The sequence below is a fragment of the Tenrec ecaudatus genome, chromosome 2 (assembly GCF_050624435.1).
Source record: "Tenrec ecaudatus isolate mTenEca1 chromosome 2, mTenEca1.hap1, whole genome shotgun sequence".
Lineage (NCBI taxonomy): Eukaryota > Metazoa > Chordata > Mammalia > Afrosoricida > Tenrecidae > Tenrec > Tenrec ecaudatus.
In genome coordinates this window covers 159,574,152-159,587,794 of record NC_134531.1, presented here as the reverse complement: position 1 = coordinate 159,587,794, position 13,643 = coordinate 159,574,152, and the positions used below count along the sequence as shown (strand labels likewise).

General features: G+C 59.0%; 1 protein-coding gene across 12 annotated transcripts in view; it reads right to left on the bottom strand.

The window, feature by feature from the left end:
* Positions 1-36: 36 nt before the first annotated feature.
* Positions 37-13,643, bottom strand: part of SYNPO (synaptopodin) — a 65,096-nt gene continuing 51,489 nt past the window's right edge. For all 12 annotated transcript variants that reach the window (XM_075541819.1, XM_075541820.1, XM_075541822.1 and 9 more), the window contains 2 exons: positions 8,068-10,358; positions 37-2,606 (listed from right to left, as the gene is read on the bottom strand). In XM_075541819.1, the coding sequence (XP_075397934.1) occupies positions 1,884-2,606; positions 8,068-10,358 (3,014 nt within the window). In that variant the 3' untranslated portion in view covers positions 37-1,883. The remainder of the gene's footprint in view (positions 2,607-8,067; positions 10,359-13,643) is intronic.

Genomic DNA, 13,643 nt, shown 5'->3' with positions numbered 1-13,643 from the left:
AAAGGGCCCCAGATAGATTTGAAAATGACACGGAGGTAGAGGGATGCAGGAAGCATTTATTAAGAGCTGCAGCAGAATTCTACAGGAGGCAGGAAGTGGGTAAGCACTGAGGGCGGGTGTGGGGGTATGGGGCTAGGGTTGTGGGTCAGGAGATGAAGGCAGTGTGGCCCACACAACACAACCAGAGAAGAACTGCACCTTCTCAAGGCTGCCTCCTGCTGGCCCTTTGGGGGAAATGCAGGTAGACGTGGATCCTTAGGCCACTGTGCCAGTCAGAGATCAGAAGTGTCTCTTCCCTGGAGAGCCTCTCAGCCCTAGCCTCCCCGACGGATGGTCCGAATCCTGGACTGGAGGCAGGAGCACCTTCTCCCCTCCTCCAAACATGGCCTGTGCCCCAAATCCTCAGGAACCTCTTTATTCCAAAGTGCTCCACTCCCACCTGGACTCTGCCACTCTGACCTCTGCTGTCCCCAGCCTTCCTTAGGGGTCTCCTCGGGGGCGGGGTGAGGCCACTGCTACCCCAAATCACATTCTGCCCCTTACGTTAGCAACAGCCCGCCATCCTTCAAACAGACTTACCTTTGACCGTTAGCCAACCCAGAGGGTCCTGAAACTAACAGTCTGAATCTCTAGAGGGCACCACCAGTCAACTCAAGATCAACACAATTCACCACCGCCAAGGGTCCCCAAGGCTTCAAGGACTGCCAGGGCCTGTGGCCAGTCTCCCCACAGGCATTTGCTGGACAGAGACTTGTAGAAGAGCAGTAAGGCAGGATAGTGTCTACTCATCTGGGCACAGTGTGGACCCAGGAGCTGGGGCCTGGAATTAAAGAGTGGAGTACTTCCCCCTGAGTTCAAATCCAGTCAAACCCCCACCTCACTTTCCTTCCTAGTCCTGCGGGGTGCATTTTGGACCATCCTCGGAGGTCGGTCAAGTAAATCCCATCCCCTGCTGGAATCCCTTCTCTTGCACCCTAGCTAGCCTCTGCTTCTATTCCTGCATTAAAAAGGAGCTACTTCCCCCTTTCCAAATGGACAACCCCAAACTCAAGGGCCATCAAGTAAAGCCACGTGGAAGCTCCTGATCTATCTTGGTTTCTCTCCCCTGGCTCAGCTTTGAGCCCAGAACTTGCTAACAGAGCCAGAGAGCCCAACCCCTGGGCCTGAGGGGACCTGCAGCCCCACTACCTTCCTCCCGGGGCAGGTAAGATGCCCTGTACAGCCTGCGCTGGGAGGAGGGGAAGGCGGCATCAGCAGAGGCTGGGTGAGTCTTCGCATTTCCTTTCTCCAGAGGGTCAGCGGGCACCTTGAGCTGGCCCCGGAGGCCTTTCTAAAGGTCACCGCAGTAAAAATAGAGCTTGTCTGGGACAGGATGGAAAACAGCTGCTCCTGCGTGGGACCTGGTGCCAGGGGCTGGGTCAGGCCCAGAGAGGGGACATAGGCCTAGGATCTTCCAATACACTCCTCAGTTGCCAGGCTCCAGAGAGCAAAACCAGAAGGCGGGAGAGGAAGGGCCTGGAACCCTGAAATGCAGCAAGTCTGGAGGGGTCCATGTACACAGCTCCCTGCCTCAGCCAAGGCACTATGTTGTGTGCTGTGTGCACGGTGTACATTGGGTGGGGGGTACACAGTGGGGCGGATTTTGACGTTCCCAGATCACCTGGCCAAAGCCCCAGAAAAACCGACAAGAAGGCTGAGGCCGGAGGTCTTGTTCAAGGTCACACAGCAACCTCATGATGGAAGTGTGGGCATGGACCCACGCTTGCCCGCTCAGCCCGCCTGCGCCCCGTCTCTGGAACTGTGCAAAGAGGCTGGCGTTGCCCGGTCCGAGGCTCCTCCTCGGGCGGCTAGCCTGAGGCAGGCTGGAGGGGCAGGGTTTAGGTTTAGGTGGTGCAAGAGGTCTCGGCGGGGAGGCTGCCCCGCTTGAGCCGCAGGCTGCCGTTCCAGCCGCGGGGGCAGATGTTGTAGCCGAGCAGGCCTGGAGACTTGGCTCCAGAGTCCTCGGAGTCGAGGGACACGTCGGAGTCCGTGGGCGAGCGGCGGTAGGGGAAGGGCCTAGGCGGCGCCGGCAGCGGGCTCCGGGGGCTGCTGCAAGGGGAGGGCCCGCCGGGCTGCTGGCTCCGCGGGATCGGTGCGAACGTGGCGGCGGGCGCCGCGCCCGGGCCAGTGCGGGCGGGCTGCGGCGAGCGCATGGGCTGCGGCGAGCGCATGCGCGGCGGCGGCGGGGGGGGCGGCGGCGGCGGCGGGGGCGGCGGCGGCGGCGGGGGCGGCGGCGCCCGCGGCGGGGAGAAGGGCCGCAGGCTCTCGGCGCCCGCCGGCCGCGGGGAGGCACTCTTGCGCCGGGCCGCGTTGATAATGTTTCGCGCCAGCAGCGCCTGCAGCTGGCGACTGGGCGGCCGTGCCTCAGGCTCGGGGCGCAGCGGGGACACTGAGCGCTCGCTCCACGACGGGGACATGGGCGGCGGCGGCAGCGGCGGGGGGCTGCTCATGCTATTTCCGCGGCCCAGTTCCCACGGCCCGGGGCTCACCCAGCCGTCCAGGCTGCTGGGGGGCCGGGACGCGGCGGGCGTCCAGGGCGGGGAGATGGGCAGGTGCTCCCGGCGGTCCTGGGGAGAGAGCAGAGAGGGTGGGGCAGCTGTTAGCGCTGGGGTTTGGAAAGGAGGGGGGCTGATTTGTCCGCTGTACACTGCAGGGAAGTCACCACCCAAACTAATGGCCACCCTGGCTGTGTAGTGGTTGGTTACCTGTTCCGTTGCAGTCCACAAGGTCAGCAGCTCAAAACCAACCCCTGCACAGGGGACAGATGGCACTTTCCACTCCCCTTAAGTTAACAGTCTCGGCCACTCACAGGGGGGCAGTTCTACCCTGTCCTATAGGTTCACTGAGTTGGCATTGACTTGGTGGCAACAAGCTTGGCCTTTTTGGCCTGAATTGCAACCCATATGCTTGCAAGACCCATGCCCCCCCCCCCCAGCTAACTATGTAAGACAAGTCCTGGCCTAGAACCCTGCCTGGATGGGGGAAAGGCTCAGCACGTGTTAGCAGGAAGAAAGACTGGAAGGAGATGCACAGAAGTGGCTGCCCATTGAGAAACACAGTCAAGGAGACAGAATGCTCAGGCCACAGAGAGGAGGAATTGGGCTTTTAAAATGTCTGGGTATATAATATGTATATAGTGTACTGAATCGGCTCTTACCGTACAAGGGGGCTTCAAAGAGCTTATGGAGAATGGGAAGAAAGATGGTGGATTCCCCTATGAACTTTTGGAAGCTCATATACATGTATAGATTTAAATACAAAATGTGTACATCTAGATTTGTGAGCCATCTGAAATCGAAATCATTGGCTGTTGCCATTAGGGTAGATTTGGTGAAAGGCCCACTTAGCCCCAACCCCTTGCCACGGTGCCAGGGTCACCTCATTTCTCCCTTGATCCCTGAGCAGGGAGGAATTTCCCACTGCCGGACAGAAGCACAAAGGGAAGTTGGGTTCTTGCTTCCCCGGGAACACACTCCCCTCCCTGAACTTGTTGCCAGTACGGGTGGGCAGTGTGACTTTGAGGTTATAAACCACCACTCTGCTAAGATAAGCCCTGCTCTACCTATTTCCTCCCCCTTTGTGGTGCAGTGAATTCCTGTGACTCTTAGAACCATAATCTTGTGTGCCTTCCCACACAATAATGGGAAGGTCCAAGGAAATCAAGGTGCTTGTGGCTCACCAACGGGATCAGGCAGCTTGCTTCCAATATACACGAAGTACACAAACCCCTTGGGTGGGTGGAACCATGCAAATAAGGTACATTGAATCCCAAGGAAGTTATTGGAGTAGGTTTGCTTTCACAGTAGGCTGAAAAAATGAGCTGTCCCAGAAGTGGAAAGTAGGGACCTCCTTGCCATCAAGAAAGACAAGGCAGGAGCAAGTGTGTTCTTTGGACCCTGAGTCTCTGCACTGCAAACATCCTAGATGAGCGGTTCTCAACCTGTGGGTCACGACCCCTTTGTGTGTGTGTGTGTGTGGGGGGTGTACAATGACCCTTTCACAGGGATCACCTGATTCATAACAGTAGCAAAATGACAGTTATGAAATAGCAACGAGAATAATGTTATGGTTGGGGGCGGTTCACCACCATGTGAGGAACTGTATGAAAGGGTCGCGGCATTAGAAAGGTTGAGAACCACTGTCCTAGACCCAGGACACAGAGAAAGCTTTTGCACTGGAGAAGGTATGAGGCAGCAAGAAGCACCGCTGAGGAACAGCAGCAGAAGAACCGGGAGACTGACAGGAAATGGCCAGAGGTAAGGCATGCGAGGTAGCTGGGGACTGAGGAAGGAGGCCTGTCTGAGTCACGGAGAAAACTTGTCCTCAGGAGGCCGGGGGGGGGGGGGGGGGGAGCCCGGTATGGCCCAAAGGAGGTGAGAGCTGCCCTGCGCGGAAAGGAGACTTTGCCTACGTGCGCCCTGTCCTGATCCCAAGTTGTAACCTGTCACTACCTCTAATAAACCTCATGCATGGGAGTGTGGCACACGACTGAATCCAGCAGGGAAGTTGAGCACCATGGGAGGGAGGAAAGGAGGGATGGCTGGTGTCAAAATTGGGGAAGAAGTTGCAGGGAGGAGGCCTGTCTGACCTCCACCTCCTGGCAGTCAGCCTCTGAACAGGCTGAAGGTGACGCTCTTCTCCTCCTACCACCAGAGGAGGCGCCCTGATGCCACAGTGCCTTTTTAAGCATTCCTTTTACACTCTCAGAGGACTTTCCAGTCTACCAGGTTCAGTCTCACCCTTTCTCTCATTCAATCCTCACAATAGCCTGGGGAGGTGCCTGGTGTCAGCATACTCACTTTACTGACGAGGAAGATGGAGCTCCGAAGTAGAAACAACCACCGTGTGTGTGTGTGTGTGTGTGTGTGTGTGTGATGCTATCTGTGACTCAGTGGCTTCACCACGCGTATGCAGTTTGGACTGGTTTGAAAGTAGAGGGCTCAGAAACCAGCTGGCACCTGCTAGATCGTCCAGTCCGATTCTAACAGTGACCAGTCCAGTCAACCCACGTTCCCCAGCAGTCATCCATCAGAGCCCATCCTGCAATGTCTCCACCCAATCAAAATCTAGACCCATCCACAAGACCCAGTCTCAGTCCACCCAGTCAGCAGTCAGCATAGTTCTGCCACTCTCATCCAACCAGAATCGCATTTCTCCCAGCTAACAGGAAGTAAGAGGCAATGGCCTCTCCGTTTTCCGCCAAGCAGAGTCCAGCAGCTGCTGGATGAGCCCAGCAGGAGCCCTTAACCCAAAGGGGAATGCTGCCTGACTGCTGGGGCCAGGGAGACTCGGGTTATTAGGGATGAAGGTCATGGAGTGACCCTTAGGGGCCTCCTGGGGACATTACAAACCCTCAGCCACCAGGTGAGAAAGTTAAGGCTCAGACTCTCATCCCAGAGTCAGGTACATGAGCCCAAGGTCCCAGGGGCTAATCTTGGCATGAGCCCTGGAAGCTTTCAGACAGTCCAAGTGCTGAAGGCAGATCCTGCAACTTAAAAGAAGAGCCCCCAGGCCATCTGCTGTAGGGCAGCCACGGGGCCTGCCCTGAGCGGGGTGTCTACATCAAGTGTCAGTTGGGGAGGAGCCCAGTGTTTTCTGCCCCCTCCCACCCCCCACCGCTAGTTGAGATGTGCACAAATGCTCCCGGGAGCCAGAGGGTGGGGATAAGCATAGGGAACTTCTGGGCCCAAGGAACACTGGGCACTTTAAACATCCCAGGTTTGAAAAGCCCAAACAGGGCTGGGTTTCCCAACTGCTCCACCATTTCTGACCAAACTCCCCGGGAAAGAGCAGTAGAATGTGTCAGTCCACACAGGATTCAGGTTCCCCAAGTGCCGGCCTGGGGAAGAGACGGCAGCCTTCACTTCCATGCCAGCCCTCATCTGCCCCCCAGCACTGCTGGACACCCACAACCACACTTTCACCCTGAGGAAATGACTGTTCCCACCCCACTCCCAGGCCAGAATCAGAGAAGCAGGACCAGACGGCGAGCGGGGAAGAAAGACAGCAGTGAGACGGCTTTGAGGCAGAGTGTATTGAGAACAGGAAAGAGCACAGTCCATGGAAGAGGTTGGGGTGGCCGCAGGAGCTGCAGGATGGATGGTAGACCCTTCCACTGCTGGCCCCCAGGTGTCAAGCGGAGGAGGGGTCTGGAGAGGTGGGGATAGAGGGACTAGGGGAAGGGCTTGGCAGGAAAGAGCTGAACTCCCCCATGATCAACCCCCCCCATGCAAAGCCCCACATTTTGGGTGGGATGAGCTCATTGGGAAGGCACCCCTGTTCCCATGGAGACAAGCCCGGATCTCACGAAAACTGCAGGCTCAGCCCAGCATGGGCACCACCCCCACCACCCTGCACACTCTGGGGAGCCTAGAAATAGGGCTGGGGAAGACAAAGTGGGTGGTTCTCGGCCCCCAGCCTCAGGATGGTTCCATCTGAATCCTCTCTCTCAGGTCTATGTTCTCGCCCCCGCTCCGGACTCTCCACCCCCCCCCAAGCCTGTGTGTGTGTGCGCGCGCGCGTGTGTGTTGTTGTTGTTTTTAGGGAGGGGTCAGCAGTGTTAGAGGTACCTGACTCAAAACCCTCACCATACAACTAGGGAAACGGACTCCAAGATACCTGCACTCTGCTGGGATTCACCTCTCCTAAGAACCAGGCTTTTCCTCCAAGCACAAAGGCGGAGTCCTCTTTCTGCCACATTGCTCTGCTCCCGAGTCTGCCCTGGCCACGCTGCCCCATCTCCAGGCTCTCCGGAGCCAAAGCCAGCCCTGCCGAGGCTCCAGCCCACCAGACTGCATCAGAGTGCCTTTGCTGACACCTAACCTCCACCATCCTGTGGCAGAAGCCCATTTCCTTCTCTGCCCCCACGGGGACTGACTTTCTTGTCACTTACAAAGCCTTGTCACAGAAGCACCAGCCTCACCTCACACACTATCACATAGAGCTGAGAAAGCCCAGAGAGGGTAAGTGACTTGGCCAAAGTCACACAGCAAATGGGTATCTGAACACTCCTTTCCTGCCTCTCTCCCTGAGGCCCATTCCACTGCACCAAGGTGGCTGCTTTTAGTTGAGTGGATCAGGGTTGAGGCCGAAGCCAAACCAGCTAATAGATAGTGGGGTGACTGCATCTACACATCCGCTTCTTCTCAGGGGGTTCCCCTAGACCCTCTGTGACCCCAGGGCAGGGGGAGGAACCTGGAGGAGCAGGGATGGAGGTCTGAGCCAAGGAGATACCCTGAAGTGGAGCTAGATGCTTGGGCGGGAGAGGGAGGGGGGACAGGCTGAGCAGAGGGACAGGAAGGTGGGAGGCAGGCAGCAGTGGGGAGCCACGTCCAGGCCCAGCAGAAGGACTCTCGGCAGGCAGGGAGGTGGAGGCGGAGGTGGAGGCAGAGCTGGAGGTGGAGGCAGAGCTGTGAAAAGCAGAGTCCAGAAGGCAGAGGTGGAAGAGAGGTGTGAGAATCCAACAGAGGTGTGAGAATCCAACAGAGGCAGAAAGATGCCACTGGGAGGCTGGCTCACAATGGGGGAGGTCCCTCGAGGGCAGCCCATCATCTCAGGCCTGGCAGGCTCTGCTTGCTTCCAAAGCCTGTTAGGGCCTCCTCGGGCGTTTTCCCAGCAAGACGCTGGCGTCAGATCCCGCACCCCTCCAGCTCCCGAAGGTCAGAGGACGCCCTCTCAGCCTCATGTGGGCCTGGCAGGGAGTTGGCTCCTGGGAGGCCCTCTCCTCACTCAGAAACAGAATGGGTCAGCAATCCCTCGGATGTGCGGTCCAATTCCCCAGCTGGTAGGAGAGACAGGGCTGCAGCTCAGAATGGGAAGGAGACTTGCCCCAGGCCTCCAGGCTGGCTGGCGGCAGCATCCGACCTGGGAATCTCAGGCTCCCATATACCTGACCCGGCCCTGGGCCTTCTGCCTGGTTCTATCTCCACTATCGGGCTTTCAGAGCGAGACCCCCGGCAGGGGCAGGCATAGGGATCCCCGGGGAGAGGGGGTGTCCGGCTACTTGAAGTAGAAGGAAGGCTTCCACACCTGTGCCTCGATGCCGGCGTTCCGCGTGGAGAAGGAGGGCCGGGGGGCCTGCTTGGCCCGAGGGGACCACGCCCTGGAGGGAGACACGGGGGAGATATCGCTGCTGTAGGTGGGACTCCCGGAGGTGGGCTGGAGGCCCTCATGGCCCAGCGAGGTGTAGAGCCCTGGTGAGGCGCGGGAGGGTCTTGGCAGGGCGGGAGACGCTGGGGTGCCCCCCTTGGGCAGGCTGGGCACCAGGTCCAGGGAGTTGGGCTTGGCGGGCGAGGCGGCTCGCGGAGAGGCGCGGGCCGGTTCCTTGATGGGCGAGAGGGCAAAGAGCGAGGGCCGCATTTGGTACGGAGGCTGCTTGCTGGGCTCTGGGCGCAGGACCCCGTTCTCAGGCAGGTAGCCGTGGTAGAGGGAGGCCGGCGGCGTCCGGGCCACCCGCAGGGTCCCGGGGCTCGTGGTGTACTTCCAGGAGGAGGGCAGGGACATAGTGGGCGACGGGCAGCGGGCGCGCTCGGCGGCGGTGGTGGCGGGGTGCCCGGTAGACTCCACGACGTACTTCTCCATCCGCGACTGGCGGCGCGCATACAACTCAGCCCCCTTCCCGGACGCCTCGGAGAGGTTCTGGTTGGGCCTGGGCTTCGGCTTGGCCTGGATGCGGGGGGACTTGAGGCAGGAGGCCCACTCCGGCGGGGCCTCGTCGCCAGCCGTGGGGCTGGCCCTGTCCCGGGGCACGGGCTCCTGCTGGAAGTTGGAGGCCTCGGCCCCCAGCGCGAAGGGCTCCTCCTCCACGCCCGCCTCCCCCTGGTCCCGCTGCCTGCGCTTCTCGTCAGCCGTCTGCACCAGATCCAGTAGGGCTGGGTTCGGGGTCACTTTGGGCTTCTCCACGAAGGTGAACATGGACCTCCGGCCGCTCCGGCGTACCAGCGACTCTTCCAGGATGCCCGTCTTGTTGGCGGGGGCTGCCTGGCCCTTCGGATGGGAAGGCTGAGGGTCGGCGCCAGGGTACAGAGCAGAATAAGAGGGGGGAGACCTCACCCGAGAAGCCAGGGGGGCTGCAGACAAAGTCTCAGCGTAGGTGGGGGGCGGGGTGAAGTTCCCCAAGGGCCTCCTCTCCATCATGGGGCTGTAGGCCATCACATGCCTCTGTGGCCGGGGGCTTCTGTCGGCCATGGCTAGGGGCTGGGAGGCCGGGACCTTCCCCCCGAGATGCCGTCTCTCCACCATGGGGCTTCGTTCCATCTGGCTGGGAGCCCCTGGTCCCTGGATCCCAAAGGGCCTGGCCGTCCTATTGACCACTGACGGGGACTTGGCCAGCGTGAGGTGGACCTCACTGTACTGCTTGGTGGGCGTGGTGGGGGCTGCCCGCCCAGAGAGGTCCTGTTCCTCCGATGTCACTGCTGGTCTGGGCTGGATGTCGATTAGCAGGGAGCTGGACATGAACTCTGGGGTGGAAGCCTCTGAGCGAGGCATGGGAGTGGTGTCCCTGGAGCAGGGGGCGCTGGTAGAAGGTGGAGCGGACACCTTATCGATGATAAGGGTGCTGGACTTCATTTCTGGCCCTCCAGCACACACGGGCCTGGGCTCAGCACCCGGCACGGTGCCATTCGGGGGCAGCTGCTCCTCTGAGGAGTTGTGTTGGGCACTAGAAGGCGCCACGTGGTGAGGCACCACAGCAGCCGGTGGGTTCTGGTTGATATCCGGGGCTGGCGGGCTGTGGTTGTTGGCAGAAGCTGGAGTTGTGAGCATGGGCTCAGGGGAGGGGAGGTTCTGGTTGACATCTGCGGCTGGGCTCTGAATTTCAGCTGGAGGTGGAGTTGGTGGGGCCTGCTGGGCCTCCCGGTTCTGGGACAGGTGAAGCCCATTGGCCGTCAGCAGGGCTGCATTCTCCTTTAAATAAACCACCAGCGGCACCTCCTCCTCCTCACTGGCCACCTTCTCCAGGTGCCGCAGCAAGCTGGCTTCCTCTGAGCACCCCTCCATGCTGGGGCCTGTGCCAGGACTTGGAGGGTGGGCCTTGCTGGGACTGCCTGGCTGGGGGCGTACTGTGGGCCTCAGGCTGAGCCCCTTTGCATGGCTGGTGGGGCTGGCAGGGGGCACACTGAGGCACTGGGAGCTGGGTTCCGGGCCTCTCTGGCCGTGGCTCTCCAAGGTGAACTCGTTCACCCTCTGCCGGCGCCTGTTGAAGAGTTGGACGCCCCGGGAATTGGAGCTGGGTGGAGTGGTGAGCTGCGCTGCGATCTGCTGGCTCCGCGCCTTGGCCTCGTTCAGATCCTTGTCGGCAAGGCTAGTGCTCCGGCCCAGCGCTGCAGGGAAGGGGAGGGGGGACAGAGAGCCAGTTAGCAAGCGTGGATGCTAACCCCCGACCCCCAGGGGTGCACAGACAGGGACTCAGACCCCTCAGTCCCTCCCATAGCATGATTCTCTTTTCTGGGGCTTGGCCACTGCTCACTGCTTCCTAGAATCACCTAATCACAAACTTCATGGCCCCCTGAACTCACGTGCCACCCCTTGTGGGGAGGAGCCCTCCAGGAGGAGCAGAGCAGAGCCTGGATGTCCAGCAAGGTTGCGAGTGCCGTACTTGACCAAAGAGGCATGGCTGCCCACCCCCAGTCCACTCAGCAGTCAAGGCCCCACTCCCTGCTGTGCTCCTGCCTCCTCTCCTTGCACCTTCTTCTCTCTTGGCTGGCTTGCTTTCTGTTCCTTGGAAATGCCAAGTCTGCTCCTGCCTCGGGGCCTTTGCATGGGCCATTCTTGACTTGCAAGGATCTTTTCGCAGGTGAGCACCTTCTTGCCACTTGGGTCTCAAGCTGAAGGCCACTTCTCTGGAGATGCCTCCCTTTCAGGCCAGGCTTGCACCCTCCTATCCCTTGTCCTTGTTTTACTTCCTCCATTCCATTCCCCAGGGTAAAATGATCCTCTTTACATGTTCCCTTGTTTATTGTCTGTCCCCCCAGCCAAGCTCAGGGGCCAAGGCGTGGTCTCCCCTGGTCACCACTCTTAGGATTGCGCCTGGCAGTCACTGTCAGTAATAAATATGCAAATGACCCTAGAACAAGTCTTTCACAGGACCCTATGTACTTCCAAGCGCATAGTCATTTGGGGTGACTTTAAAGAGAAATAGGACCCCTGCCGATGTGGTGGTCACACGTTGGGCTTCGATCTGTGTGGACGCTGTGAGCAACCGTTTATCCACTTATCTTCCCACCCCACCACTCCCTCTACATCCCAATGTCCCTGTATCCATCACAATGAGGAATTCTCCTCTTTACATGCTTCTGTGCTTATTGTCTGCCTCCCAGCTAGAACGGAGGCTTAGGGGCAGTGACCTTGTCCATCTTATTTACTAATAGGTGCTCAGTGTATGCCTGAGGAATGGACAGTGACTCGGGAACTGATAAGCCGGTGGGCAGATAGCTGGATCAGCCTGTGGCCAGGGCTAGAAGCTCAGTCTGGCTGAGAAAATCCCTCCAGCGCCCCCCCCCCCCAACTGTGGGAAGCTAATTAGTTCCCGAGGAATCTGACCCTGCACCCCCTCCTACCTTGCCCTCATTAGCACTGGCCGGACATGCTGACTGGGTCTCTAGGGACAGTTTTTCTGGGCAGCCTGCCAGAGAAGCAAGCTCAGGACTCCGGACCTCTTAGAGCTAGAAGGGCCCAATAGAGGAGCTCTCCCATGCCCCCTCCCCATTTCTGAGATGGGGGAAGTGAGGTCCAGAAAGAGGCAGAGACCAGGCTGATGACCCCCACATCGGGCACACAGAGCCAGCAGGGAGACCCACCCAGAGCAGAGGAGCTGCAGACAGCAGCTTCCCTGTGTCCAGGCAAACCGCCTCCCCAACCTCCCTTCCCCCTGGTCCCCACCTGTGAAGACACACAGCCTGACCCACCCATTCAGCTACCTGCCTCCTCCTGGTAGTACTCCTGCTTAGATCAATCCATTGGTAAAATATGAGGGGTCTGACCTGGGGGCAGCTAAGGAGGGGGCAGCCCCCACACCAGAGGCTGTTCATCTCGTGTGAGGCCTCTCTCTGTGACTTTTCTTAGAGCAAACCTGGTAAGCTCCTACACCTCTGAGAGTTCTGGTTTCCTTAACTGAGCAGGGTGACAAGCCTGCTCACATCAGGGCTGGGAGCAGCAATGAGGCAATGAATGAATGCCAAGGGACCAGCATCTCCTGGGGATGCTGTCAGCTACATGTGGGGCTGCTAACTGCAAGGTCAGCAGTTCAAACCCACCAACCCACCAGCTGCTCCCCTGCAGAAAGATGAGGCTGGCCACTCTCGTAAAGATCTCGAGCCCCCAAACACTTAAGAGTGCAGTTCTTCTCTGTCCTATAGGGTTGTATGAATTGGAATTGACTTCCAATGGAATAGCAACAGGTTTAGTTGTGGAATTTCTGCTTATAGTAAGCAGTTAATTTGCATCTCTGGATGTTTCTGTTTCCTGGACACCCAAAAAAGAAGCTTTCTCTTTCCAATATGACCCCCTTCAGAAACAACCCCCCTAGTCCCAACCAATCCCTCGTGGCACAATGAACTCAGTCCTATGGACGCCTACTGTGAACCTCCACATGCACTTGACCCGGGTCATCTTATAGCAATCTGATGAAGCACCGGTATTCATTCCTGTTCTTTCACAGAGTAAGAGAATGCAGACTGAGAGGTGAAGGTGGTGCAACCCCTGCTCTGGCTGGCTGCTCCCCCACTATCAGGCACCCAGGAAGCACCTGTGTGTGAACAATCCCCGCATCTCAACATCCCTGCATTTTTCTCCTCACTTTTCTGCTTTAGCCCCATCCCCGGGCTGGTCTAGGTGACCAGCATCATCTGAACCTCAGTCCTGACCCCCGTCCGCCCACCAGCAGGGGCACATGGGAGCCTGCCACAGTGCTGTCACCTGTAATCTTCCTGCCACGGAGCCATTGGGTGGTTAGAGTCACCTACCGTTAGGTGAGCAGACATGAGTTTAGAGAAGCCTCACATGTCAGACAGCGAGCGACCCGCAAAAATAAGCTGCCCTTGGGCTGGGGAAGGAAGAAGGCTATGGGCCTAGGACCATGTCTGCTGCCCCCAGGCTCAATCCACAGCCAGGGCTGCCGCTGACGGACCCGCTGGTGCCTCCCCTGGCCTCTGCTCTCAGAGGAGCTGGGCAGCAGAGGCCAGGGGTGAGGAGCCCTGCCCTCCGGGGAAAGCTCCCATGCCCTCTCCCAACCCGCCCCCCACCCCACAGTGACTCCATGGAAAAGGAATTTGGCGGGAGGCTTGGACTAAACCCAGCTAGCAATCCAGGCGGTTTTTGCCACCCTGCACAAACAAATTTCAGGAGGAGGGGCTTGGCCAATGGCAGAGGAGGCCAATGGCCTCCTGAGTCCCCTTTCCTGGGGCCCGGGGCAGCAGCTCAAACCCGGCTCCTCAGATCCAGGAACTGCCACCCCTGGAAATGCCCAGCCACCTGGCGTCAGAGGGGTGGGAGTCTGCAGGGGCCACAGAGGGCAGGTGCCTCGCTGAGCCCACAGTCCACCTGCCTGCAACCTGTACCTATATTTAGTGCAGAGACAGTTGGGCTCTGGCCCTTAAAAGACCCACCGT